The following is a 27,966-nucleotide window of genomic DNA, read 5'->3' on the forward strand; positions in this document are numbered from 1 at the left end:
ATGGAGTTTATGCACTGTTGAATACATCATTTGAAAAATTCCCCTCAAGTGGCTGCCATCAATTTAAGTCAAAACGTTTAAACCGCAGTGACTGAATAAATGCATTTCACTGCCCGTAAGTTTATTAAGATTTCAGTTTAACATACGGTTGTTTGCATCGCGGTCGGCGCTAAGACCTTGGGATCCTTGGACACTCCTGTGTGTAACGCACCATTCACTTCCTCTTCGGCTCGATCTCTTTCTCTCGCCTGTGATCATGGCTGTGCTCAAACATACCAGCCATGTTTGCTAATTTGAAACCTAATGGTTAGCGATACCTGTTTACTATTTACATCGCCTACACCGTCTTCATTCATATAGGTCGCCATCCCGAGGTCCAGATGCACTGTTGCCTTCCTGATCTAAGGACAACGAGGTTAGACGCTTTTATTATCATTTATTGAGTGAAAACTTTTCAGTGTGTGGGGTTGATGCTGTCTCAAATTTTCTCAACCGTACCTCGGCAAAACAATGAGTTAATCAACAAAAGGAGCATCTGAAATGACCATCATGGCACACACATTTAATTTGATAATTAACCAATATTAGATTTTCCACACTTTGCATTAGTTGATAAACTTGGAATTGTAACGTGCATATTTGAAATTCAGATGTACATTAAGGCTAGCTGTGTACATGTAGGTTTTAACTTCTTTAATTATTTAAATAACCTTGGAGTTGACGTCGTTATTTAATACGATCCTCGTCCTTTTCTATACAAATGTGTTAATCTAGGCATTCATAAACAAAATTAACTCGGAACACAATCAATTCAATACAAATGTTCAAATCAACTAGCTAGCTCGCTAGCTAACTATATTTCCGAGAATCTGAAACATATCATAGGCAGTGGTGTACAGGCCCCGTCCGAATGACGTTATTAAAAACGGCATTAACACGTTAATCTACCACCGGGATCCGTCTAGCTAAATATAGTCATAATATATACATTTATGTTTCGTGTGTTTACAGTACAGGAGGCGTATAGTGCTGTTAGCAATCTGTAGTTATCTTACTTGCCATTCGTTTTAAACGAAATATTTAGCTATAAACACACGAGTTGCAGACGCAAATGTAACAGCTAGCTAGCTGCCAAGTCCTTTTTGTTTTCGTTCATGTCTAGGATGTTTGGTAGCCCAGAACTAGCTAGCCTTCAAACGCTTTAATCTTTTTTTTTCTTTTTCCCCCCAACAATTGGAATAGCTTGGTTGGCAGATTTAAAATGAATGAATAGTGACTGCTGACCACGGGAAGTCTAATAAATTGGTGGAGATGTGGGGGGGCGAACTGTTCACCTCGTACGTTTTACGGCACCGTGTTCAAAGAAGTTATTAGCTAGCAAAGCTAGCTGGCTGGCTAACTAGCCAACCAGGAACGAAAAATGAAATAGCGTTACGGATCACGACTAGCTAGCTTTAGCTCCCCCAACACTGCGATGCTAGCTAGCAGCTAGGCTCGCTGCTTCATTCAGAGCGCATGGTCACGTGTAGCGGTTAGCTTCTATATTAGCCACTTTCCACTGGTTTTCTGGCTATTAATTAAGACATTAATGAACTATATTCTTTGGAGTTGGACGCTATGGATACTCGGATGTGCTACAGGTGCGAAGTGGTGTCATTGTGCCATATTGAGTTATATCTTGTAGCATTCGGTTTGTTTACGATTAGCTGAATAGCTAAAAATATATATATATATATTTTAATATATATATAAAATCTAGCTTTACACTTACTTGGTTTTTGTTTACGTGTCTGCACTTAAGATTATCCATGTCGATAAATTTAGTTTAAACTCAGAGATTAAATGGTACTTTTAACTGTTTTGCACGCACAACATAAGCGTCTGTTTAAATGGTCAACAGTGTGAAGCAGCATCTCTTGTTCATCAACAAGGAAGCTCTCAAGCAGTCCGCTTATCTGCGACATTTTAGGGAGAGTTGTGCAGTGCAATGTTTGTGATGTCGGCCACGGCATGTCATCACGCTCAATGTATTCATTTCCATGTCGGCGTAGTGCATGCAGTAACTGAAAGTAACCACTGCTTAAAATGTTTAGGAAAACTCTTAATGGTTGCTAAGAAAGGTAATGATTGGGCTAATTTGGGATTATTGAACATTTTCTAATATAAGAAAATCATAATGAGTTCTTTGCTAATTTGTTGGACTTTGACTGTAGTTTCAGTGTCAGTTTTGAAAGTGTTCATAATTTCATTCGTAAGAGATAAGGAATGTCATTTGGGAGGAAAATTTCAGCCGATGGGAATTTTATTCATCTTGGTTTGTACATAGATGTCGCTTTTACATTTATTATTGGTATAGGTTTTCATTGTAAGTTTTGACTCCCATCTTTTTTCAAATTTATTTTATTTTATTTTTATCCTAGATGGAAGCAAATAACCATTTTAATTATGGGCCTCACTCTGTGTCGACTAACTCAGGACCGAAGCATTCCTCAGGGGATTCTCTCTATACTAACGGGTCCTCCATGAGCTTCCCCCAGCAAGGGAAAAGTGAGCGATTAAACTATTCACTTTTTAAAAGTTGTGATCTTAAGGCTAGTGCCTACAGTCTGTGACTCCTCTTGGATGTGATATTTGCAGATTATGTATTTTTGATTTGACCTATGCACAGATCTGAACGGCGATATGAATGTGAATGGCATCACTACTGCAGATGGGGCCAGCCAATCTGGCCCCCATCCTCCTTCTTCCTCTTACTCCCATATGAGTAATCACCACCAGAGCAGCATGGGCTATGACTACTTGTGGAACCAGTACAACCCAGCCATGGGCTCTGGCCCTGCTTCTGGAACTGGCCATGGAATGCACCAAAAACCGGGTTCCCAGGGAGTGATGTCACAGCAACAGCATCAGCCTCAGCACCACTTTCAGGGACATGGACAATATCAAGTCAACGGGAGCATTGCTGGTTCACGGCAACCCCCGGTGGGAGGAGCACAGTACTGGGGCCGGGGAAATCCAGGCCATCAGCAAGGGGGGTCATCCATGTCAATGGGGTACAACTCTCATGGCATATTCGGAGGTTATCCAAACCAGGTGCACACTGGCATCCCACAGACTTCACACCACCAGCAGCCTCCGCCCATGCAGCATCAGCCAGCGACGGCACTTCACCACCACCCACAGCACCACCCACCTCAGCATCTTCAGCCACAACAGCAGCAACATTACGGCATGGTGCCTAATGGCATGCCCTATTATCAGCACCAGTCTCAGAATGCCCCTCTGTCATCACAACAACCTCAATCCCAGTCGCAGCCTCAGACTCCATTGATGCCTACCACACAGAGCTTCACCTCCCCGCGAGGAAGTCCACAGCACCATCACATGGGACGTGGGGGCAGCAGCAGCCCCCTGCCAGTGCAAGTACCAATGATGTCCCCCTCTGCGATACCCGATAAAGGCTCACCTCAACGAAGGGAGAGCCCAGGGGGAAGCAATGTCGCCCATTCCTCTGGGATTCAAGGTGAGTGTTTGTAATGTATGAAACAATTCACATGAAAAATGTTGGTTAGTTGTATTAACTTGTAAGATGAGTAAAAGAAGGTTTCCTCCACTTCATCTGCCTTTTATAGCAGTTCTGTCCGCCGCATTTTCGTTAGAAATGCATCACAAACTTGTATGTGTAAAATGCATTAGGTAGCAGTCTATCACTACATTTGTGTTCCAGTAATCAGTGTCCTCATCATCTGATGACTTTTCAGCTCTTGATTCCTATGTGTACTTTGTGAATAGTTGGTGATTTCAGGTTTATACAGGTTTCCTGTACCTAGTTGAAGCAGTCATTTCCTGACTGTTGGATTCTCTTACTAGTACTTGCTTCATTTTCTTTTCCATTCATTGCTTGTTTTCAGTTGCTTTTGCCTTACTAGGATGTCATTTGTGCATGTTAAATACTTCTCTTTTAACAGCCACAAGTTGTGATGTTACACATTTCCTCTAACACATGAAATCTCCTAGTTAAAAGCCCTGTGATGGGAGGTAGTAAAACCAACAGATTACTTCGGGAGCACATCTGTTAAAGTATTACCTGTTCATATTTTTCCTTTTTGTTTGGCTAATTGGTTTGTTGTTTTCTTGTCATTTTCAGGGCATATGAATGAATCCTACAAAGAAGTGAATCAAGGTTACAATGGTGTTGAGAGGCCCTCTGTCCCCCAGCAGCTGTCCACAACTGAGAGCTTCCCTGTCAAGCCACCAGGAACTTCCCTTGGAGCCACCAACGACTACAGCCCTCAACTACAACAGCCGGTTGTGGATGCTGAGCCTGAAAATCAGTGCCATGACATGGGAGCCACGTTCAAGGAGTTGAGTCCCCCTACTGTTGCTGGACCTCCACCTCCAATAGCTAGTCCACCTTGTCAATTGTCAATTGCACTTCCTCAAACCTTATCTGGGCCTTCTCCTGTCCTCCAGTCCTCATATTCCACAGTGGTTTCAGAATCCCCAACAGGAGTGTCTGCACATGCCCCAGTCATACCAAAGACTGAAGTAAACACCCAGTCAGCTATGGTTTCACCTCCTCAAGTACTCACTACACCTCCATTAATAGTTCAAGGCCTAAGACCTGCTGTGTCATCTTCTGTGCATGCAGCACTTTCAAATTCTCCCTCGGTTTCTACAGTACATCAGATGGGCCAAAGCTTCAAAGCACCACCTCCTGCTGTATATACACAGCCTTTAGTTATTAAGTCTCTGGCATCACCACCTGAGACCTCTGTACCTCCTCAGATGGCTCTTGCACCTCTAGCCGAAAATCAAGGGTCTAAGGGTCCACAGGTTCCTCAGCCACCTATATCTCAAGATGCACCTTTTCCAGTAAGCTCCACTCCTTCCTCCAGAATAGCCCATCCTCAATTGGACATTATATTTCCTCCTGTAATCCCAGGTTCTACACCTCCTCCTACAACTGCTGGTAGTTTTCCTTTGCCTGTAGTCTCTAAACCTCTTGTCTCTACACCTCCTGTCAGTACTTCTGTCTCTTCTCAGTTAGTTTCATCTCCTCAGCATTCCACTGCACCTCCCCCTGCTGTGAGTGTGGCACCTCAGGCATCAGCATCACTTCCTGCTGATTCGACTGCTCCTAAGGTCAAGGTTTCTTATGCAGAAACTGTGACCCCTCTTGGGAACTCTGCCAAACAGGTTGTCTCGTGCTCTCCTCAAAGCCCTAGACATGTGGTTTCTCCTCAAAGCCCTGGACATGTGGTTTCTCATAAAGCAGATCAGCAGGATTTTGATGGACCATTCTCCCCTCAGAAAACCAACAGTGAACCTGAAGTTAAACATATGCATCAAAAAGCTAGTGTGACAACACCCATGTCCATCCAGGAGAGCCACACAGCTTCCCATTCTGAAGATTTCATTAAAATCTCAGAGACATCTTTAAGTATTCCATGTTTAGAAGGGCCAGAACAGGACACTATACCTGCATTTGAAAAAAACACAGAAACCAACAGGGACCAAGCTATATGTGGGATGGAAAACAGTAACACCTTAAATGATATTTTGGGCACTGAGACAGGTGCTAATTATCCACCTTTGCCTGAGTCAGCCTACAGTGATGGGTCTGAAGCAGAGAACATTGGATCCATGGTGGATAGCTGTGATGTGTCCCTGAAAAGTGCTTCTCAGGCTGAAGTCCCCATGTTCAAAGATGAATCGGTTGCTAAGGACTCTAGAGACAAGTTGCTTGTAGATAGACGGACAGAGGACACCTCTCATGAAGAAGTGTCTGTGGACAGCTGTTTGGACACCAGGAGCTCTATAGAGGATAATTCACAGCTGGATGACTTTTTAAATGCCACTTCACAGAATTATGGCTCTTTGCTGTTATCATCCATAAATGACTTCTCTATTCAGGCTGCTAAAGGTGAGGTTCTTGAGGCTTCATCCAGTAAAGCTAGGATTTATGATTGAGTTTGTAAGTTCTAACAATCTGGTAACTGATTAATTAAAATGAGACTCTTCTTAGAGAAAATGAACTAAAGAATTGTTTGCTACTACATCTCACCATCGTTCTATATTTTGTTAGGTTTATGATTTTTGGTGAATTTTAATTACTGTAGACTGCAGTTAAGCGCATGTGCTATTGTCCATGCAGGTATCTAGTTGGCTCAATGAGCCATCAGACATTTCCTTAAATACACCTTCTGAAGTGATTCAAGGAGTAAAAAACTTGAAACACTGACTGAAAGGATAACATTTATGTAAAATTAAGAATATCAGTGTTGCAACAGTTGTTGACCTGCTTCTGTAGATATATGAAGCATAAATAAATCTAATCTTTCATAGGGTTCTTTCATTTTGATTTGATTCTGTGACCACAAACAGATGTGATATTTCTACTACAGTGTCACTACAGTGTCAGTGTGACAATTTTGTCTACTGAGACTTGTGATTCAGTAACTGAGTGAATCAGAAATCAGTACTGGGTAACATTTACAAGATTAATGTGACTGCTAAAATTATGTTTGGTCAACATTTTTCAGGCAAACGTTACTGCTAATTGGTATGGTTGTGTGTGTGTATTTTTGTCATGTTCTGCATAAATAGTTTTTATATATATATATATATATATATGCTAATATAATTGTGCTGTTTATGATATGCTAGTACTGTTTTGTATTTCAGTTGGACTGTCTTTCACATAGCAGGGAATGTTAACTTCCCCAAATTTAGCATTTTTTGTTCGTATAGAGACCTTCATCTAGATTGATCACTCATCTTTTGAAAGTCATTTTATTCCATAACTCGCACATTCAAGTGTAATTTAGAGTTGGATATGTGCTGTGTGCATACATATTGTTTACTTTTCTCCAAGTCTCAAATACCCAAAATATTTTTCTTCAGCTGGCTAGTTTTAATATGTAGTAAAACGGATGTATAAGTCTATAATACACTATAAATCTCTTGCAAGAAAAATATGTTTTCAGTTCTGCCCATTTCCCAATTTCTTCTCCACAGCCAATGATGGAAAAGCCAGTAAGGAAGGACATGATGGCCCAGCCTCAGTTAGCCGTGTGAAACATGGCATCTCTGTAGCAGACACAAAAGTGCAGGAAGATGTTGGTGTGCCTGCCGTAGCAGCGGGCACTAACTTGCCTCTGCCTAAAGGCCTGTGTACCCTGGCAACAAAGAAGCCACGCAAGCCCAAGACCCCAAAGGCTTTAACTCCTCCTGCTCAAGGTAAAGCTTTTTGACTTTTGGCTTAATTATGGCTCAGTACAAACAGCTTATTTTAATGTACAATTGTTAAAATGATAGTTAAACAGAATCGTGCAAGTACACACATGTACGTTGAATTCAAATGCCATTAACTAATTAACATTTTGTCAGGTGCACCTGATACTAAGAAAAAGAGAAAAATGTCAACATCTAAAGTTTCAAAAGAAGAAAAAGTCAAAACAAAAAAGAAAATTGAAGAGAAACCACCATCTGCAACAAGGAAAAGGAAAATCTCTAAAGGAGTGACGGTTGTGGCTACCGGCCCTGCATTTCCTGCTGGAGCACCATCTCTTCCACCCAGAGGGGCAGACGGCATCACTGGTGACCTAAGTCTGACCAACAACCAGACCACCATCAAAGCTGCGAAAGTGAAGAAGCCCAAAGTGAAAGAAACTGCTGCAAAGTCTCCCAACCCACCCAAAACTGAAGTCGTTTTGGATACAGATATTAAAGAGGACAATGATGACAGCAGCTCCACAACAGGTGTCTATTGTCTGTCCTGCGTGCCTACTTTCCTTTTGTGTGTGTATGTTCCTGAAAGAAAAGCTTTCACTTACTAATTCTCCTATTTTTGGGCCCAGGAGAAACTCCACGGCGCAGAATTGCTACTGAAGAGCAAGTCAACTTCCCACTTCTCCATGGGTATGAAACTTAAAAGCAGTTTTAACGTTGCACAGTAGCCAATCATGCTTCACTATTCAAACTCTACAACAAATTCGGTTCTGTTCTGCTTATGCTCAAGTTCTTCTTCTTTTGGACTATTAAACTTACTACATTTTTGGGTTTTTCTATATATATATATTTTGTAGTTACTGTAGTGTTTAGGCCAGATTAAACATTTTGAACAAATTTTATTTCATTTAAATGTTAGTTGGAAGCGAGAGATCCGTGTGCGGAGGCTTGAAGACCGACTAAAAGGGGAAACGTGGTATTACAGTCCATGTGGAAGGAGGATGAAGCAGTTCCCTGAGGTGATTAAGGTGAGGCTTTTGCTCCTGTCTGCATATCTTTTTGCTTTTCTCCATTTCCTAGAGAGTATGATGTTATAATTGGCACATTTTTTTTTTTTGGAATTCAGGTTTGACATTGTTTATTTTTCCTCTCAGTATTTGAGGAGACACCTGGATAATCTGAATGGAGTGACAAGGGAACACTTCAGTTTCAGCCCACGTATGCCTGTGGGTGATTTCTATGAGGAGAGAGACACACCAGAGGTGTGCAGAAATGGACAAGAATTAATCATTGCAGATGTTTTAAAAATAATAAAATGAAATGGCACATTTTTGGGTTGGAATTTGCCAATAAAGCTATCAACGGCTGATTTGCTGAAGGAGAAATGATTTGTTAACGTTATTGTGTAGTCCTTAAGATCAAAATATATATATTTCTGTGGTGATTTGCAGGGCAAGAAGTGGATTCTCTTGGCTAATGAAGAAGTCCCATCCATGATTATGGCAATAACGGGTAGGCGTGGTCGCCCCCCAAATCCTGACAAGGAAGGCAAGCCTCGGACTCGAGCTCGTCGGCCCAAAGGAGCTCCAGCCAGGCGCCCAGGCAGACCTCCGAAGCCAAAGATGATAGACTTACTGAGCAAAATGGATGCCAGGCTGTTGAAGAGACTGGAGGCAAAGGGTGAGGCCAAAAATTCCTTAGGGTAGATTCCCATTTAAAGTAATATGAACAACAGGACATGTAAATGGAATGTAAAAATGGGCAACTGGAGATTGGGGGAGAATTTGTTAGCTAGTGGGTATAATTGGAGGCAGCTAACAGAGAGAGAAAAAGAAACATTAAGAAAAGATATCTCTAGTCTAGATCTTTCTTGAGGTTTGTTTTAATGACTAGAAAGTGGCCTAGGCTCGCTATTTTCAGTTTTGATTATGGACCAAGATTGGATGATGCAGTAAGAAAACTTAATTGTGTACTGATTCTAGGTAAAAACTGCTGGATAGCTGTGTGCAGCAAAAATGGAACCAAAGAATATTTCACTTGGTGCAAACAATGCCACGTGCAGCGGGTGTTAAGAACATTTACACTGCAGTGAAATGAAACTCGTGTTTCGCCTCCTGCTGGTCGGTTTGGGGGCATCCCCTAAAAATACAATCAAGTGTCTGTCTCCAGCAAGACCATCCCAGAAATTCCTTGAGCTAGCTAACAAATTTACCTGGTCAGTTAATTAACTATCCATTCACACACGTTTTAACATATATATGCAGAATTCCTTTTTAACTGCAGAGTGTGATTAGAAAAATGTACAATGAATGTTCAATTCCACAAGGAGCAAACAAACTATTTCAAACATCTCCTTCCGTACATCATTTTTTTGGAGCGAATATCACGACTACATCGCTGGCAGTTTTGCGCAGTGTGGGGGCAGACAAATAACAGACACAAGTGGAGCCAAACAGCAGGATTCTTGCAGTAATGACACAAAATACCTTGTGCTGTTGGATGCCAGAATAGAAATGGAAAAGCAAAATTGAAGACTGAAGATGCCCTTTGAGGCAAAATGCATGTTTTCTGTATAAATAGAAAAAGAATTGACATACATCTAGCTATTAATAGCAGCAGTATTTCCAGTGATTTACATTGTTCTAACAAACAACAAAGAAAACGAGTTCATACCAACCCAGCCTTGGAAGTGCAGTTCGCCATCAGTATGTAATTGTTTGATGGCTGTATAAGGGTTGCGTTTTCTGTTCTTGTTGCTGGCTAGGCAGAGCATCGTGTGTAATACACAAACATCCAACCAATCTCTGTATTCAAGATATTGGATGTTACTGCAAAGTACAAATTTTGTGTGTCAAGATCATTTTTATGGCATGAGTTTTTCTATTGTATAGAGTCTGGGTTTTTGCCACAGGGTATATGAAGATATCTGGCCACTGTAAGGCTGTGTTCACACTCCAAGTAGAAGTGGCCCAAATATTTATTAATTTTTTTTTTTTGGTAGGCTGTTCACAATATCTTTGTGACCTGTTCATAGTAATATTGACTAGAGATCAGGCTGACAAACTAACCCCCATCCAGAGGTAAACAAACAAAATGGAGTCAACTGTAACGGCACGCAGTAAAATGTGGTCTGGCTATACCGCCGCTTTCTTTCCCGGCGCGGCGCAAGTATGACGCATTTCATGTTGGACTGACGTGAAGTCAAACGTTTTAATTCTAACTGGCTTTTCAGGTGCACTCGCAGTGCCATGCATCAGATTTCAGTAACTTGTGATGTTGGCCCGAGTTGGAACAGAAAATGAAAATTATTATTTATTCCGGAAGCAGAAAATGGAGTTGATAGAAATCGCTGCATTGTAAAGATGAATAAAATGATACAGCGCTTAATAACATAACGCAATGGGCAAACTAGTTAAAAATGTAAGTAAATGTGAGCAATTAAACAGGTAAATCTTTGGGCGATGGCTATAAAGACAAACGTAAAGAACTCGGTTATTACGTTGCCTAGTAGATAGTTACACAACAGTATTGACCTTAAGAGAGAGAGAAGTTACTGTTGCACATCCACAGTCAAATAATAATGACACAACCTAAATTGCAGCAGGAAATTTACAAATTAATTCACAGTTAATGTTCTATGTACCGCAAAATACCTCAAGCACTGTGTGTGCACTAGTGCTAGGGGCAATGGTAGCTCAGGGGTTAAGGTACTTGACTTGCTGGTTCGAGACCCACGTGTGCCAAGTTGCCCCTGTTGGGCCCCTGAGCAAGGCCCATAACCCTTAATTGCTCAAGTTGTACTCAGTCATAATTGTAAGTCGCTTTGGATAAAAGCGTCAGCTAAATGCTGCAAATGTAGTGCAGAGGGATGCAGCTATGGTGAATGTGATGACTAAATGTGATAATTACATCTTAATGACAACCCATTAAAATAACATCTGGATGATTTGTATTCCAACACCTGATACTGCTATGCTAGCTGTCACATTCTTCCACTAGTGAAGCTTCACGCACAAAATGCACAATCTGATGATGGACAGAGAAATGGTTTTCATACAGAGTCATGTCAAAGTACAGGAAAACAGGATACGGCAATGTTTTATCCTTTCCTCAATCTTGTCACAGCACTGATTTCAGCTTGTGGCTTGATATGACAGTGTACTATGCGATGTTGATTTCGCTTCTCATTTGTATAAAGTTGAGAAAGGCTCAACATTTCAATGATCTCTTTGCTAGATTTTTGCTTTGGTGCTAGATCCCATAATCCTTGCGCACAACTGCCACCTGTTGCCATAGAAATTCGAGAGAAAATCGCCTGGCTTCGCTGTAATGTAAATGTACTGTAAAAGGTTACATTGATTAATATAGGAGCCTATTGCTTATGATGTGCTGGGGTGCACTTCCCACCTTGTGTAAAATGGGCTGCAGAGTACACACTCCAGTTTAACAAGACTCAGATTATTGCAGTACAAAAAGGTGTATGATTCATATCAAGAATAAATGTCTGTTTTCTCCTGGTTTGACAGAGGAGCTCACAGAGGAGGATAAGGAGAAATTGGTTAAGATCAAGAAGAAAATGAAGAAAAAGGTGAATTTAGCTTTTTAATACTCTGACTGGACTGGTCACGTGTGGTGACTCATGGTTCTATGTGTAGAGTATGTGTTCTTTCATTCTGATATTCATTTTGATTTGTTTCACTCCATACCTTTTCTTCTAAAAACTGTCATTGTATACTGACTTTAGTATTTATTGTATATAGGCAAGAATGAGAAGGAAAGAAGATCTTAAGAACAAGAAGATGAGGCAGGAGAAACTTAAAGTTAAGGTAATGTGGTCTGTTTTGCTTATCTTTTATAAGGAATTTAACCCTAAAAAGAGATTTCATTTCAGACATGATGAATTCATGTAAAATATTAATCTCCCATGTGGGATTTTCTACTTCAATAAGTATCCTTCCTTGGCTAATCTTGTGTAAACAGCTGGAGCATGCCAAAGAACCCATACAGGCGGCTCAAATGCAGAGCCAATCTCCAGAAACCGATGCCTCCCAGCCAGGCCCAGAGCTGCCCAAGAAGCCTGGCCGCACAAAGAAAGGTCCTGTAGAGGAAGACCTAGAGAAGGCCAGCCCTATGAAGAGGGTGGCAGGGGCCCGCAGCAAAGCCAAGGCCCTAGCCAAGGCCCAGGCTGAAGCTGAGGCCTTAGCGCAAGCTGCACTGGCAGCTAAGAGGCAGGCGGAGAGGAAGGCACAGGCCCAAAGACGGATGGAGGAGAGGAAGAGGCAGCAGATGATCTTGGAAGAGCTAAAGAAGCCCACTGAGGACATGTGTCTCACTGACCACACAGTGAGTGGTATACTAAGATATCAAAGCTTTGCTTTTTAACACCTATTGAAGAGCACTTGTCTTGTAGTTCAGGCCTTGTGCCCCCCCCCCCCCCCCCCAAACTTATTTTTGCTACGTGACGGAGTTACACCAGTTTAATTCTCCAGCTGTCTTACCAATTACAAGAGAACATTCTGTATCCTTGAATTCCCTTATAAGATGTGCTTTCCATGTGCAATTTCAGTAACCCCAATAACTACAGATGCTCAGTATTCTAATACTGACATGCATGATTCAGAGTAATTCGATAGTTGATATGCAGGCTTTGTTGTTCAAACAGTGCTTTAGTAATTCTGTTTTGTGTCTCCTTGTCTCAAGCCTCTGCCCGAGTTGTCTCGTATCTCAGGACTGGTGCTGTCGGGAGTGGTCTTTTCTCATTCCGTCACTGTGGTGGAGTTCTTGCACAGCTATGGAAAGGTGCTGGGTCTTCAGGTGCCCAAGGACATCCCCAGCCTGGTCACTCTTCAGGAGGGTCTTCTGGGCCTGGGCAACAGTCAGGGAGAGCTTCTAGACCTGCTCATAAAACTTGTGGAGGCCGCATTACATGATCCTGGACTGCCATCTTATTACCAGGTTGGTCTGGTGTAGTGTGTGTGTGATGAGCTTTGTGTGTGTTTTTGCCGCCTTCTGTCTAGTTAAGTAATTGTTTTTGATGTACGTGTTAGAACTTATTTTGATGGACCTATTTTCGGTGACTTTCCTTCATGACTGTTTAGGCTTTGTTGCAGATTTTTCCAGTATTGAGAGCGTGTTTCTGAAAAATATTTGACTAATTATTGTAACATTGTTTAGTGTAATTTGTGCATATGGAGACAATCAAGTACTAATTGTATATTTCCATTGAACTGTGACGTACTACCAGAAGCTCATTTGTGAGCAGTGTTAAGACTATAGACTCAGTTAAAGCTTTCATATTTTTGTCTGAAATGTAAGCTTTGAATAGATTACTCTTGGGTTGATAAACTCCATTACTCTCAGTATTTATGTATCAACAGCAAAATGGGCACACCTGGGTGAAATTTCTTGTATGCCTGTCTTGCATTTCTTGTTGTGCTTTGTATTATGTTATGCCAAAATGACCTGCAAATCAGTTGGATAAGTTTTCATTCTCTACCCTCTTCCCTCCCCACCCTCATGCTTCCCTGTGATCTAGTCTGTCAAGATCCTGGGTGAGAAGCTGGTGGATCTGGAGCTGAGCCACAGCACAGTGTCCGAAGTGCTCCGAGTCTTTCTGGAGTCTCATGGCTTCGAGCGGGATGTGTGTGACAGCCTCCGCACTAAAAGCTTCCAGACCCTGCGTCCTAACATTAAGGCCTCCATCCTAGCCTTCCTGGTGGAGGAGCTCAATGCCAGCAACACGGTCATCAGGTCAGCAGGTGTCCAACTCCCAGGCTTTGGACTTGTAGATGTGATTTTTGGTTTGTTTCAGCTCTTTGTGTAATTGATGGTAGTAGAATACACTTTGCAACTGTTACATGGGTAAAATTAAATTTGAGATATAAGTGAAATGTCATCAGCCCTCTTGTTTCGAATGTACAGGGAAATTGACAACACACTGGAGAACATGACTACCTACAGGAAGAACAAATGGATAATTGAGGGGAAATTGCGCAAGTAAGACATTTTATCAAAGTTGCTCTTCATAATCAAGTTTTCACCTGACCATCGCAGCCACTTAAATGGTGCATATGTGTGTCAGACTGAAGGCTGCTTTAGCACGCAAGACGGGCCGCTCGGAGGAGGATCTGTGTTTTGAGGAGCGGAGGCGCAGTGCCCGTGTTGGGGTGGCTGAAGAGGAGAGCCTGAAGGACAGCACCCTGCTGGAGAGGAGCAGCCGACGCCGACCTAAAGAGGAGCTCAAGCACAGCGAGGTACTCCCAGCAACGACACTTGCACTGTTGTCCTTGCTGGTGGCATTTGTTGAAGCCTAACACATTGCCTATGTCAGTTTAGTGGCTCTTTCCTTAATATCATAATGAACCTGGTTTTTCACCAGTGATGATGATGAGTCTGGTATATAATGTATGTGATTACAATAGCTTTATTATTCTTACTGTAGTCTGAAAGTCCAAATGGAGCAAGTGTTCCCGAACTGGAGCGACAGATCGATAAGCTAACAAAGGTAAGACTTCCAAAGCCAGCTGTTCAGAATAATAGAAATTGGGTAATGGTGTGAGCCAGGCTCCCATTTAGTGATCAAGGACCCCAGAGCAGTCTTTCTCTTCGGTGTCTTCCAGTTTTCATTATATCATAGCAAGGTCATATTGTATTGCTCTTGAATTCCTGGCTCAGATGCGCTGAATCGGAACAAAAAATGTGGACCAGCTTCTAAAGGTGTGGTTGTGGACTCCCATTATTCTGATGCTTTGGAACAATTTCTGTTTTTCAGCGTCAAGTGTTTTTCCGTAAGAAGTTGCTGCAGTCTTCACATTGCATGCGGGCGATGTCTCTGGGGCAGGATCGGTACCGACGCAGGTACTGGCTGATGCCACATGTTGGCGCTTTGCTGGTAGAGGGGGCAGAAGAGATCCTGGGTGAGTTTCCTGCATGTTTTTATTTTTATAGTTTGTTGAAAATTTTCTTTAATAACCAACTGCATTTTTTTAATCTTGATTCTTATTTGTGCCTGTATTTCTATTGTTTGATAAATTGCTGTATTCTTAAAAAAGAGAGAAACATGTCTTTTATATAGTCATCCGGCTGTAATTAATTGGAGTTTTCATAAATCAAGCATAGATGGCCCTCTGTGCATCAACTCTTTTAAATGAAATGTTTCTCATTCATTTGAAGATCAAACTGAAATTCTCTTTCTGCCAGTACTGGTAATGCCTATGAGTAGCAGTGGGTAATGTGGGCATCTATTTTTTTTTCAGTAAAGTACATCTGCTTTTTTAATGCTTAAGATTTAACAGACCAAAAAAGGGGAGGCAGTTGAAGGAAAATTCAGGATATCTTGTTGGTGCTTTAAAATTGTTTACTTCAAGTCTTTATAGATGACTAATTTTTGTTGGCACCAATATTTCCCATTTGTGTTTTTGCCAGCTTCAGAGGATATTCTGGTGAAGGATGAGCCAATGCCCCCAGTAAAGAAAGAGGCTGTGTCTCCTGTGAAGACCGAGGTCAAAGTGGAGCAGCCTCTGTCTCCATTGCCCAGTAACACCAAAACCGCCCTCATTCCTTCCCCTCTGACTTCCAATCCCCCCTCTGTCGAGGTGGACCCTCTCCCAGGGGAGGCTTCCCTGATGAGCAGCCCTCGAGGCCGGGGCCGACCCCGTAAAATCAAACCAGAAGTGGAGCTCCACCTACGCGCCGTCAAGAATCGGCGGCGCCGCCGCAGCAGCAAATCGGGTGGCGAGGAATCGACGGCGGCAAAAGGACCTGACGGCAAAACGCAAGACCTCACCCAGTCCACCTTCCAGGCCTGGCTCAACCAGTCCCAGTGCTCCATTACCAGTGGTCCAACAGATTTAGCCTCCAGGACTCAGATGGGCAAGGACAACAACCAACCAGAAGATGGTATGAAAGAGCTGGCAGAAAGGAGAGGACAGTGGTTCAATCTGTTGCCTAAGGAACCCTGTGAAGAGATGTCTGTATCCCAGTCATGCCCACCGTCATCTACCTCCACGCCCCCCGCTCAAGATGCTCCTCTCCCTGGTCCAGCCCCACTACCACAAGTCAGTGCTTCATATTTGATGGTTGTAATGTTGTTCCTAGACTGTAATCTTTGCTCTGGTGTGTTGATGGTTGCTCTTTTCTGTTCTGTGTCCTTGGTGTCGCTATTGCAGGCTGTGATTCCCCCTCAGGTGAGTCCCCCTCAGATTCCCCCATCGCTGCCGAGACCCGGGAGGAGGCGGCGGAGGGGCAGTGGTGCCGGGCGGGGTCACTCTCGGGCAGGGGCAGTGAAGCGCAGGGGACGCCCACCCTCCTCTTTATTCCAGGAGATGGAACAGAAGTATTTCACTCAGCTTGTGGTCAAGCCTATTCCACTAGGTGAGTCCATTTTGCTCTTACTTCACCCAAAGTCCTTTTTGTTGATTTTAGCTAGGACTTGACTGCTCTTAACATCATTATAAGTATCTGTTACAAAGTTTATTGTTATAAAGTGGTACAGCATTCACTAAAATGACTGTGCTCTTAGCATAAGCAGGAGCTTGTTAGTATTAAGTTTAAAATGCTAAATAGCCCATTTAGAAAGAGTCGTTTTAGTGAAAATTAATGATGAGGGAAATTGAGAACTTTGTACTGTTTTTCCGAAGCAATTGGATTTTGCTCAGTGACAGGACTTGCACTTTATACACCTGCACACATGAGTGTTGCATTTGGATTAATCAAATCAAACATGGAAGGTCTTTAACAGAGTTGGGAGCTTGATTTAGGAATAGCACTTAAATTACTTCCTTTGCATTTATATTTGGATATCTTGCTCAAAGAGAGAATTAATTCTCTATCATGCTTGTGAACATATGACTGGCTGAATTGGTGTGATTGTTTTTGCTTTTTCTAAGAAATGTCATTGGTCGTTTATGACAGGACAACTGTGCACAAAACAATTCCTAACAGCTCTCCCTGTTTCCAGAGATGGTCAAAGGCTGGTGGTGGGTCAAAGAGCCGGAGGAGCTGACGGCCATTTTGAGTGCTCTTCACCCACGTGGTATCAGAGAGAAGGTTCTCCACAAGCATCTTACCAAACACATGGAGTTTTTAGCCGAGTTCTGCACACGGCCCATGACTGGTGAGTCATCAGTAAATGCAAGATTTGCTAACATTGGAGTGGGTGTACAATTTGTATCTCTTATCCTTATGAATTCATTTTTAAAATATGATGGGCAACACTTTTTTTCTATATTTTGTTTTTAGGTAATTGTTAAAAAAACCTTCAGTCCAGCACTGAACTAATACATTGGTAGTCCTTTTAAATTAACCATACTTTTAAACTGTCTGGGTTTTACATTTGCATTTTGAGCCTTATTATTATTATTATTGGGTTCCCCTCCACCTTGTTTCTCACATTTATGTCCCTTTCTCCTCTCAGATCCCATCTTTCAGCTGAAGGTGGAGGACACTGAAGCCCTGCTGAAGATGGTGCAGCAACCCTGGTTGGAGCAGGAGCGGGCCATGCAGATAGATCTCACTGTCCTGCAGTGGGTGGAGGACCTGGAGCAGAGGGTGGTGGGTGCTGATTTGCAGCTCAAGGTGAGCTGAAAAGAATATTGATCATTTGCTTTGTTTCACTTAATGGATTTAAAAACTAGACATTAATTTTACTCTATACTGCAAGCAGAAGGAACACATTCCCCACCACCTTTAGTGTGATGTCCTCTGTGTAATATTTCCTTGTTGGTTAAATGTGACCCTTCACAGTATAGTCTATTTCTACCCAGTTTTATATATTTTTTTTGTTTTGTTTTATCCAAATGATCTGGTTTCTTAAGGCTCATAACAATGCTCTTTATGCATTGATGCATTGTCATTCATGCATCCTCCTGTGATGATTGAACAGCAGGGGGAGCTATGTGTGCGTTTAGTCTTTACTGCGTGTGCTGGGGTTGGGGTATGTTTAGTGTCTGCATTATGATGTCCATTCATTATATTCAAAGATTGCTCCCCTGAATGGACCAAGCGATACTGAGGATGTCGTCGAGTCATCGGCTGTAGGATTTCAGGTATGGAGACGTAGCAACTAGGGCAGATTTATAGAAAAATAATAGATTTATCTATATTTTAATAAATATATAGATTGATTAGAAACACCCTGTATGTGCACAGTTTGTGTCAGTTTTTCGTCAGTAGTTAGTAACTACAGCCCTGTTGTTTGCTTTATATGTTTACATGGCAGTGACACTGGCATGTGTGTAAACTCCTGCAGTACTGATACAGTTGTCGTAGCCTGCTATCTACACCCACTAACATGTCCATGTGACATTCAAGTGTGTCTGCTCTGTTGAGAGACCTGTTCCTTAGTGCTCCTGTGGTCTGAAACCACGTCGCAATAAACTTGGTCCAGGCTGACTGATCAGTTATGCATGACGGTAGCTATCGTCTGTACTGTGCCCGTATAAATGCATCTTGCAGCATGATGCGTGTTTTTTAATGATATGGCTGGGATTACTTGCTTCCTTAAAGGTTACAACTTTACAGGATCTTGGGATTAAATATGTATGAATTCCCCTTCCCCTTGGGTCAGGTGTTCACCGTGCCTGAGCCAGACTCGACGCGGGATGACCTGCAGTATTACGAGCATGAGGTGGACCCACGGGATGACTGGATAGTGAAGACCAAGAAGGAGTGGTCTGACCTGCTGCGCATGACTGCCAACCCAGTGGACCTGGCTGTGTTGCGCCTGGCCAACCTGGAGAGGAACATTGAGCGCCGCTACCTCAAGGAGCCGCTCTGGAACCTGGCTGAGGTGGTGCGCCTGGCGCCGCTCACACCGCCGCCTGGTGGAGAGGAGATCCCCCTGGACGTTGTTAGGTGAATGCAGCTTCACTGGAAGGGGATGTTTGTCTGCAATTTAAAAAAAAAAATTGGGGGTGTGAATTGTGATTTGATAGGTCGGGCGAATTGTGGTGTACAAGGGTTGGGCAGGTGACTGACCGAAGCCTGCCAAACAAAGCTTCTTACAACCACCAGATGGTGCTGTGGTCCCATGTGGTTTAATTTTAATCAGTTTAATCTTATTCTCATTAATGCCTGTTAATTTATCAGCGATGTGTTCAAAACATATTCATAGCTTATATTAAAGTGATGAGTGAGTATTTTAAACCCTGTGACCTGTGATAACTTGGGTTTTGCCATGCAAAAATTCAGTCACTTTTACCATTGGTCAGTGTCTGACCACGGGGGCATTACTGGGCTGATTCTGCCTGCATGGTAAACCTCAGTGTGCTTACATTTATGGCATTTAGTGGACACTTTTATCCAAAGCGACATGAGGGCCTTGATCAGGGGTCCACAGTGGTAACTTGGCAATGGTGGAGCTTGAACAAGCAACCTTATGATTTATAAATCGAGTATCTTAACTGCTGCTCAGCCCCTACCCTTTAGAGTGGTCAACATCAGGAACCTCTGTAGATTTGGTTCTAGGAAGATTTTCGTGTGTGTGTGTGTGTGTGTGTGTGTGTGTGCGCGCGTGCGTAGTCTGGAGAGTGAGATCACCCCCAGACTGAGGATATGGAGGCAGGCCCTGGACCGGAGTCGAAGTGCGTCACAGGTCTCTCTGTGCCTACTGCAGCTGGAGAGGGCCATCGCCTGGGAGAAGTCAATTGTCAAAGTGGTGAGAAAACGGATTAGGTTTAGGTTAATTCCATTACCTGGATTCTGTTTTTTCTTAGGAGGCGTTTTATTTTTAAGTCTGATTTAATAATAACCATATTTCTCTTATTCACTGAGCTCCAAACTCTATGCAATGTTTTTTTGTTTTATTATGGTGTGCTTTCTAGTCAGAGATAATAACACACTGCTTAAACTTAATCAGTCTAACTTTGCTTCTGAGTCATGAGCTGGCAGCTACTACTTCCTTTAGTGGGTAGCTGCCTGAGGTATGGGCCTAGTGCATTTATACAGTCCTTTTAATTGCTTGGCACACGGGAAGATTGAAAATTGTGAAACCCGTTTGTTTCCCAGTCAGATTAGTCTCGGTTTAGATCCCTGCCACCTAGCTAACACCTAGATTTCTGAGTACTTTTGAGAATTCATAAGTTTGGTGAGTGCTAAGGACCGCATGTCTGTTTGTCTGTCTGTTCACAGGCATGCCAGGTGTGTCGTAAGGGTGATAATGATGAGTATCTGCTCCTGTGTGATGGCTGTGATCGTGGATGGCACATGTTCTGTCTAAGACCAAAGGTCATTCAGGTGCCGGAAGGAGACTGGTTCTGTCCCAACTGTGTTTCCATGGTAATGGGCTAACTAATACAAAACTTCTGTCCTCATTTATATGTAATTAAAATTCAAGGTGTCACTTCTCTTTAGATTTGGTGTGTCTAATTGCAACGTTTGTTTTCACATGTGGCCTTTCAGGGGATGGGTGAAGCCCCGCGGCCCCAGCGGTCCGCTCGGCAGAGGTCAAAGGTGCGGAAACGGCGCTTCACTTACGGGGCGGAAAGTTCAGATGAAGAGGAGGGCCATAGGCGGAGCATGATTACAAGGCAGAAAGATGTCCACACTCCATCCAGTAGAACAAGCTGCTCACCCTCTAAACGCAGGCGCATGGCTACACGGAACCAGCCTGATCTCACTTACTGCGAGTAAGTTTGGGCTCACGCATTTTTAACAAAGTTGTTCTTGTTTAGGGGGGTTTTACATTTCCTTTTATTCGTTCCCGGTCTTTTGTGACTGAGTCAACAAAAACATTTTGGTGGGAAGGATGGTGCTTTTTTCCCCTCATAACAGTACTTCACTGCTCACAAAACGTAAGGGAATACTTTAAATCACTCATCGGCTCGTGATGAACAAGAGATTCATGTGAAAAATCTTTGTTATAAATCATGTACTTCGTTGAGAACAAAATGACAGTCATTGGAAACCATTGAGGGATGGATTCAAAATCACGCTGAAGATCAGAGTAAAAAATTTTAATGACAGGTTAATCCAGTTTGCGTGAATTTCATGACAGCCACTCAAAATGTAATTCATTAGTGTGTATGTCCATGTGCCTGTATGCACTCTGATCAACATCTGGGCATGCTCCTTATAAGATGGAGTCCTGAGGAATCTCCTCCTAGACCTGGATCAGTGCATCAGTGAGCTCCTGTACATTATGTGGCAGTAATTGGCAGCCTTGGGTGTGCGGACCTATGACGTTCCAGAGGTTCAGGATTCAGGTCTGGGGAAAATGAGGGCCAGTCAATGGCATTAATGCCTTTATCATCCAGGAATTGCATACATACTCTGGCCACATGAGGGCTGGCATCATCCTGCAGCAGGTACCCAGGACCCACAGCACCAGTGTAAGGTCTGACAATGGATCTGAAAGTTTCATCCCGGTAGTCAACAGCAGCCAGGGTACCGCTGGCTATCACGTTGAGATTTGTGCAACCCTCCAAGGAAGTGTCTCCCCAGACCATAAATTGTTTGGCAATGGGTTAATGAGATTTTAGGCAGCATAATGTTCATTATGGCATCTCCAGATTCTTTCATGTCTTTCACATCTGCTCATTGTGAACCTGCTTTCATCTGTGAAGAGAATTGGACACAAATGGTGGAACTGTTGATTCTGGTGTCCTCTGGTGAATACCAATTGAACCGCACAGTGCTGGGCTTTGAGCACGGGTCCCATTAGAGGATATCAGACCCTCATGGAGTCAGAAACATGCACACCAGTAGCCTGCTAGAGGTAATTTTTTTTTTATTTTTTTTTTTTTAGGGCTCTGGCACTGCTCCTCCTCTTTCTCCTCACAAAAAGGAACACATACCAGACCTGCTGCTGGGTTGATGCCCTGTCCAGGCCTCCATGTGTAACGGCCCATGTCCTGATATCTCGGCCATGATCTTAAGACTGTGCTAGGGGACACAGCAAACCTTTTAGCAACAGCATGTATGTGTCACCTGGAGGAGGTGAACTACCTGTACAACCTGAATGAGCTGCAGGACACAGTAGAGAAGAATTGGTCTGGAAGGATAAGGAGAGAGTGATTGTCATTCCCTTGGGGGGGGGGTTGCCTTGCTGATACCTTTCTAGTGCGGCTGTTGTCACTTTCATTTGCACCAAAGCAGGTGAAATTGGTTCACAACTCCATATGCTGGACAGGTGGATTTTGGAGCGCGTCATCCTGCCTCGCCCTTGCTATAGCATTTGTGTTGTACCTCATCTCTGGTTAGAACCGCAGTTGCCGCTTAAAGATGATCGAACACTGAGCTGCTGCTTGTTTCCTTTAGTTGTTTCAGTGGTAATTTAGATGTTGGGGTTCTAAGCACCAAGTTCCCACGTCCTTTGCATATACCCTCTTACACACTGGGTTTTTTGTGCAGTATAATTCTAACACTCCTCCTCTATTCTCTACTCTTGTCTATGACTGTCTTGTATTAGTTCCCGTAGCTCAATTTTTATATATATATATATATATATATATATATATATATATATGCCACTTTTATTATTGACACCTACCTTGCACCTAATGTAATAATTAAACCTTATAGGTCTACTGTATACCCATGTACCGTTGCAAACTATAATTGATTGACAGTTTTTAGGCGATATGGACAAAAGTTAGATTTCCATCTGTGACTTTCAGGATCATTCTGATGGAGATGGAGGCCCATGTAGATGCCTGGCCGTTCCTAGAGCCTGTCAACCCACGACTGGTGCCTGGGTACCGGCGCATCATCAAAAATCCTATGGACTTTCTCACAATGCGAGAGAGGCTTCTACAGGGAGGGTAAGGTCACGCTTGAGTGGGTGTCTCTCACATCCCCACTGGACTGAAAATTAAAGATGAACAATTAAAATTTAGGCCTAGCTTGATTTTATCTTTTCATAGCGCTCTGTAAAATAATGAATAACTGCAAAATCATTTTCTTTCATTCTGTCCATGTTGCTTTGACATCTGGATCTTTTAATATATTGCAGGTATTGTAGTTGTGAGGAGTTTGCTGCAGATGCACAGCTGGTCTTCAACAACTGTGAACTCTTTAATGAAGACTCGTCAGAGGTGGGCAAGGCTGGTCACTCTATGAGGCACTTCTTTGAGAGCCGCTGGGCAGAGTTCTATTCAAACAGTGACAAATAGTGGACTGAATTAAGGACGTATTGAATGCCACATTCTCCCAATTGCTCATTACTACCAAGACTGATTCTGGAGACATCTCCAGTCCTCTGTATAAATGTGTAGATACATGTATAGATTTGTTCTGTTCCATTTCAGCCTGGTTTGTATGTTTTTGGGTTTTTTTGTTTTTTGTTTTTTTCCCTTTCCTGTTGTTTTTCATTATTGTTGCTTGGGTGCATAGTAGGAATTCCTGATTTCAAATTCAGTGTCTTTTAATCATTACACCCAACAGCTTCACATCAATCCTTGGGCCTTTAAGTGGGAGGAGCTACAGCTTGATACTCAGTGGTTCAGACTTTATCGTCAAGCATCTGCTTGCAAGCATATCAATTTATTTTCCCCACAAGGCCTTCTGCTTCATTTTATCTTCCAAGGAGTGTCTCCTTGGTTGACCATATTAATGTAGTATGATCTCAAGTCTAGAAATTTTTTTTTTCTCAGTATATTTTTATTATATATTCTATATACTTAAAAAGACAGAAAAAAACTGAATAGCTGGGATTATTTAATAGCAATAGCCTGTAGTGTTCATGTACAGATCACATCATAGAGATGTGTAGATGACTCATGAAATGGCCAGTAATAAACAAGGAACATTTATTCTCTATGATATTCTATGTCCTGTACTTTCCCCCAACCTTATACCTTGCTTGTTATGTAGAGCTTTGGTCTTGCCTCCTGGATGAGTTGCATAAATTACTACTTTTTTTCCTTTAACTTTAATCAACCTCATTTCTTTATTAAAAAAATCAAGGTGTCATAGAAACAGCAAAAATACTTAATAGCACTGAAAGACAACGGCCACTTATTTTATTTTTAATTCTCTGCTAGGTCGGTGTAGCAGTTTTATTTTGCCTTTATGTATGAATAGTGTGAAAAAGTACTAGACTGATTGAATATTGTTGTGCGTGGAAAGGTTACATGTATACATTTGGAGCACAGAGTATAGATATCGTGTTTAGCGATACTTGTTCTTCATTGGAAGAATCGGATCAGATGTTCTTTGGTTTAAAAAAAAAAAAAAAAAAAAAAGATGTTCTTGGACATTTTTTAAGCACCTCAACATCCATGGATAGGAATATACGTTTGATGACTGTTACAAAATGTGGACATGGGTGTGTTGCAACCTGAATCTTAAATACTTTCACTGAAAGACTTTCACTGTACCTTATGACGTGCCCCTTTTTGATTGATATACAGTCGTCACTACTGTCAGTAGCAGATAAAAACAGCTTTTCTCAGTTTGCTTTTTAACATGGCTAACTTTTAATAAAGGCTATATTAAGGTTTTATTCATTGTTAGCCATGTTACAGTTGTTTGCTGGGCCTGTTGAAACCTCACAATAAAAGATACAAAAGCTAGTCTAATGCAAATTGTTGCATTACTCCTTTCACAATTCCACTGAAGGTTTTCTGTTGAAATATAAATAGAACATAATATGGCACTGAGGTTTTTTTGCATCATGGTTTCCTCTTAAGACATGAGGTGGTGAAAGTTTAGTTCTACATGTTAATTTAATGTAGTTTCTTACACTGAACTTGTCCTGCATAACAGAACATGTCACTGTGTTCATAGCAACACAGAAGGGACTTTTTTTCTATGAGTGGGAAGATTAAAAGAAAAAAGTACTAAAACATAAAACCAAGTGTGGTGTTTAGTGGATTTTTAATAATGTACAGTTTTTGTGACTTTAAATTTGTTCCTTTCTATATTTTTAGGACCAATATCGTTTTTAAGAGGCGGCATTAAATTACCATGTTGTTTCAAGGTGATGTAACACACGTGCATCTGTAGAATGTACTGTAAGCGGAAATAAAACCACATCAGTAGAGAGAATATGCTCCATCTCCTTCTGTCTAGGTGTGCTGATGATTAAACTACAAAAACCTTCAGAGAATGTTTTGCTCAACTACAACTGCAATACATTAGTTAAAAACTAAAGGTTTAAATTAAAAGCTGGTTTCCCAGACCAAAATTAGCCCCAACCTAGACAAAAATAAACTTTTTCCTAACCCGTTACTGTATAATCCAAAACTAGCCTTAATCCATTTCCAGGAAAATGACCCCAAAGAATATTGTGGGGCGTTAATGCATACAGAGGGACAGGTATAGGCATTTTCTTGAAATTTTCAATTCCCTTATACAGAGTACATAAAAGTATGATTTTCACGACCTGCTTTTTGGTAGAGTTTTAATTTAACATTTGTTGGAGGAACGCAATTTAAATAGGTTGTGTGAGTGAAGGTTGTGCTGCTTCAGCATGATACAACGGTCCACTTTTGCAGTCACAGAATGTTGCTATGAATGAACCATTTGTTCGTATGGGTGTAGCATTGACATTAAACTTAATATCTCAGGTTTTTTGGTTTCTTTGCTGCTCCTGGTGTTTGCTGTCAAGTGGATCCTACCAATGTCTCAGAGGGAAAAAAGGAAATGCCTTTGCAATTGGACTGATTCAAGATGGGACATGAAAATAAAGGGAAAATCACTAGAATCAGAAATGTTTTTTACCAGGCTAGTTTTATTTGAATGAGCCATATGTGTGACTTTAATGACTTTGAATGTGCCCCAATAGTTGGTACAATCTATGATAGTTTTAGCATCTGTTGTCCTGGGTTTTTCATGCACAACCGTTTCAAGAAGTTACTCAGTGGTGTGAAAAGCTAAAAAGAATACACCAGAGGAGTGAATAACATTTCCTGGACAGACAAATACAAGTTCCTTTTGTGTTATGCTTTTCAATGGATAAAATATTGGCTCCTAATGCCCATTAAAAAACTTATGAACTGCAAGTTTTATCTGAACATCATTGCCGACCAAGTTTATACACACTCAAGTGAACATCTCGAACATAAGATTACCCTGTCTTGCTTCCAGGAATGTCAGTAAAACATTGCTCAATGATGATTTTTACAATCCATGTTCAAAAGAATAAAAGTAAAAAGTGCAACACCCTACTAGAAGGGTATACTGGATAAACTGGTATCTCACTATATATACAATGATACAACTGTGCAAACAAATAGATACTTGCATGCTGAACTCCCTTTACTTCCTGTTACCTCTTAGAGTGTCCAAACTCCCTCAAATGTAGGACTGAACCAAAAGAAAAATGCTTGAAGAAGGTTTTTTGATTATTACTAGTTAAGTTTTTTTTGTCTTTCATTTTTGTAAATAGTACACAAGGAAGTACATTATACTTTTTAACATCATTTTTTATTTTAGATAATTTTCTATTCTATGGTAATTTATTCTTTAATAAAATATTGAACTCAATTTTGGTTTTAATGATGCAGTTATAGTTGCTTCATGAATCCATGTATTGATAATCATTGTTTTATTTTTACACATTTAGACAAAATTATCCACCTTATCAAAAATACTCATTCATGCCTGGGCTACTGGCTAGGCCTCTGAGCAGTTGGCTGCCTCCGTGGTGTTTTGGTTTCTGCTTCCTGGAGTGCCAAGTCTGTAGCACATGGCACTGGACAGGCACAGCTGAGCCGTCGGCCCTAGCTGGAGCATCTCTGACTGATAACACATCTTAGAAATACAACTTCATAGTCTTGTTTGGTATTTGTCTACAGCTTGAGCTGCCTGATAGTTGTTGTGTGGTGTGTGACATGTCCCTATCCCCTCACCACCTTAACTGGCATGTGATGGGCGTTGTGTGGTTCCAGCTGCTGTGTGTGTGTGTACATGTGTGGTGATTGTGTCAGCATTCTATATTTGAAATACCCCAGTAAAAAAAGAAGACCCATGTCAGCAAGTTCTCTTGGTGCCGCATCCCCAACTCATCCACACAGAGCTTAACCCTCCAAAAGAGGTGATCACTGCTCCACAAATTACCAGTAAATGGAGTAATTTAACTCAAGCTGGGACATACCACTTCGTTTCTCCATTGTGCATTATTAAGAACTAACTTACCCCGAAATTCTTGGAGAAAAAATGCTCTAGGTCCCCACATGGAAGTGTATTGTATATCAACCTTTCTGACATTTCCTATTCATCTTAGTGAAGGTCTACTAATACATGGGATAATGGTTTTGCCATCAACTCCATTTTTACATTTTGCTTTTTGCTTTGTATAGTCTTGACGTTTATAAAAATAATATTTAACCAATTGTTTGATCCACCAACTTGTGGGCACCTCACACCTGAAATTTACTTAGAGAAGCTCAGCAATTCAAGTTTGCTAAACATTTTTGGCACAAAGAAATTTGGGCCATAGCCTTGAAACTAATCCAGAAACTAATCCAGCACCAAGGGTTGCTCGAGCCCTCAGGTACAGGGTCAACTTCTGAAAGTGTGACATTTTACCCTAACATAAACAAACATGTCAGAGGACAAGCTAGAAATGCTCCAAAATAACCTACTCCATATTTATTTGTACCAAAGTACACTGATGAAGAGCAGGTGCCGATCGAAGCTGAATCTGTTATGGACAAAATACCACAACAGGCTAAAATACATCACTTTGTACACACAACATTCAAGTCCAAGACGATTATTAGATTATTACATTCTGTGATTTTGAAATTATGTTCCACAGAAGTATATGGTGTTATTTTTGCACCTCTTTGC

At 41.7% G+C, this 27,966-nt stretch overlaps 1 protein-coding gene across 2 annotated transcripts; it reads left to right on the top strand.

Moving 5' to 3' along the window:
• Window positions 1–240: 240 nt before the first annotated feature.
• Window positions 241–25,218, top strand: baz2a (bromodomain adjacent to zinc finger domain, 2A). Of its 2 annotated transcripts, none has more exons than XM_027031971.2 (30): window positions 241–415; window positions 2,421–2,547; window positions 2,669–3,523; window positions 4,148–5,926; window positions 7,021–7,242; window positions 7,393–7,764; window positions 7,863–7,923; window positions 8,153–8,261; window positions 8,388–8,495; window positions 8,685–8,913; window positions 11,760–11,821; window positions 11,994–12,059; window positions 12,214–12,576; window positions 12,934–13,188; window positions 13,769–13,983; window positions 14,155–14,229; window positions 14,315–14,486; window positions 14,675–14,737; window positions 15,005–15,149; window positions 15,658–16,289; window positions 16,401–16,605; window positions 17,192–17,347; window positions 17,648–17,808; window positions 18,213–18,278; window positions 18,800–19,086; window positions 19,753–19,888; window positions 20,362–20,508; window positions 20,632–20,858; window positions 22,848–22,991; window positions 23,183–25,218. In XM_027031971.2, the coding sequence occupies exons 2-30, from the start codon at window positions 2,421–2,423 to the stop codon at window positions 23,340–23,342; spliced, it is 7,599 nt and encodes a 2,532-aa protein (XP_026887772.2). In that variant the 5' UTR covers window positions 241–415; the 3' UTR covers window positions 23,343–25,218. The 2 variants fall into 2 exon arrangements, with proteins under 2 accessions (XP_026887772.2, XP_026887773.2); XM_027031972.2 differs by having other exon boundaries at window positions 2,476–2,547.
• The last annotated feature ends 2,748 nt before the right edge of the window (window positions 25,219–27,966 follow it).

The sequence above is a fragment of the Electrophorus electricus genome, chromosome 24, assembly GCF_013358815.1.
Source record: "Electrophorus electricus isolate fEleEle1 chromosome 24, fEleEle1.pri, whole genome shotgun sequence".
Classification (NCBI taxonomy): Eukaryota; Metazoa; Chordata; class Actinopteri; order Gymnotiformes; family Gymnotidae; genus Electrophorus; species Electrophorus electricus.

Excerpts from the sequence above, each read along its gene's own strand:
- baz2a (XM_027031971.2), top strand. The coding sequence starts at position 2,421 with ATGGAAGCAAATAACCATTTTAATTATGGGCCTCACTCTGTGTCGACT. Across the intron at positions 8,262-8,387 it reads AGTTCCCTGAGGTGATTAAG|TATTTGAGGAGACACCTGGA; the intron begins GTGAGGCTTTTG and ends TTTTCCTCTCAG. Across the intron at positions 12,060-12,213 it reads AGGAGAAACTTAAAGTTAAG|CTGGAGCATGCCAAAGAACC; the intron begins GTAATGTGGTCT and ends TTGTGTAAACAG.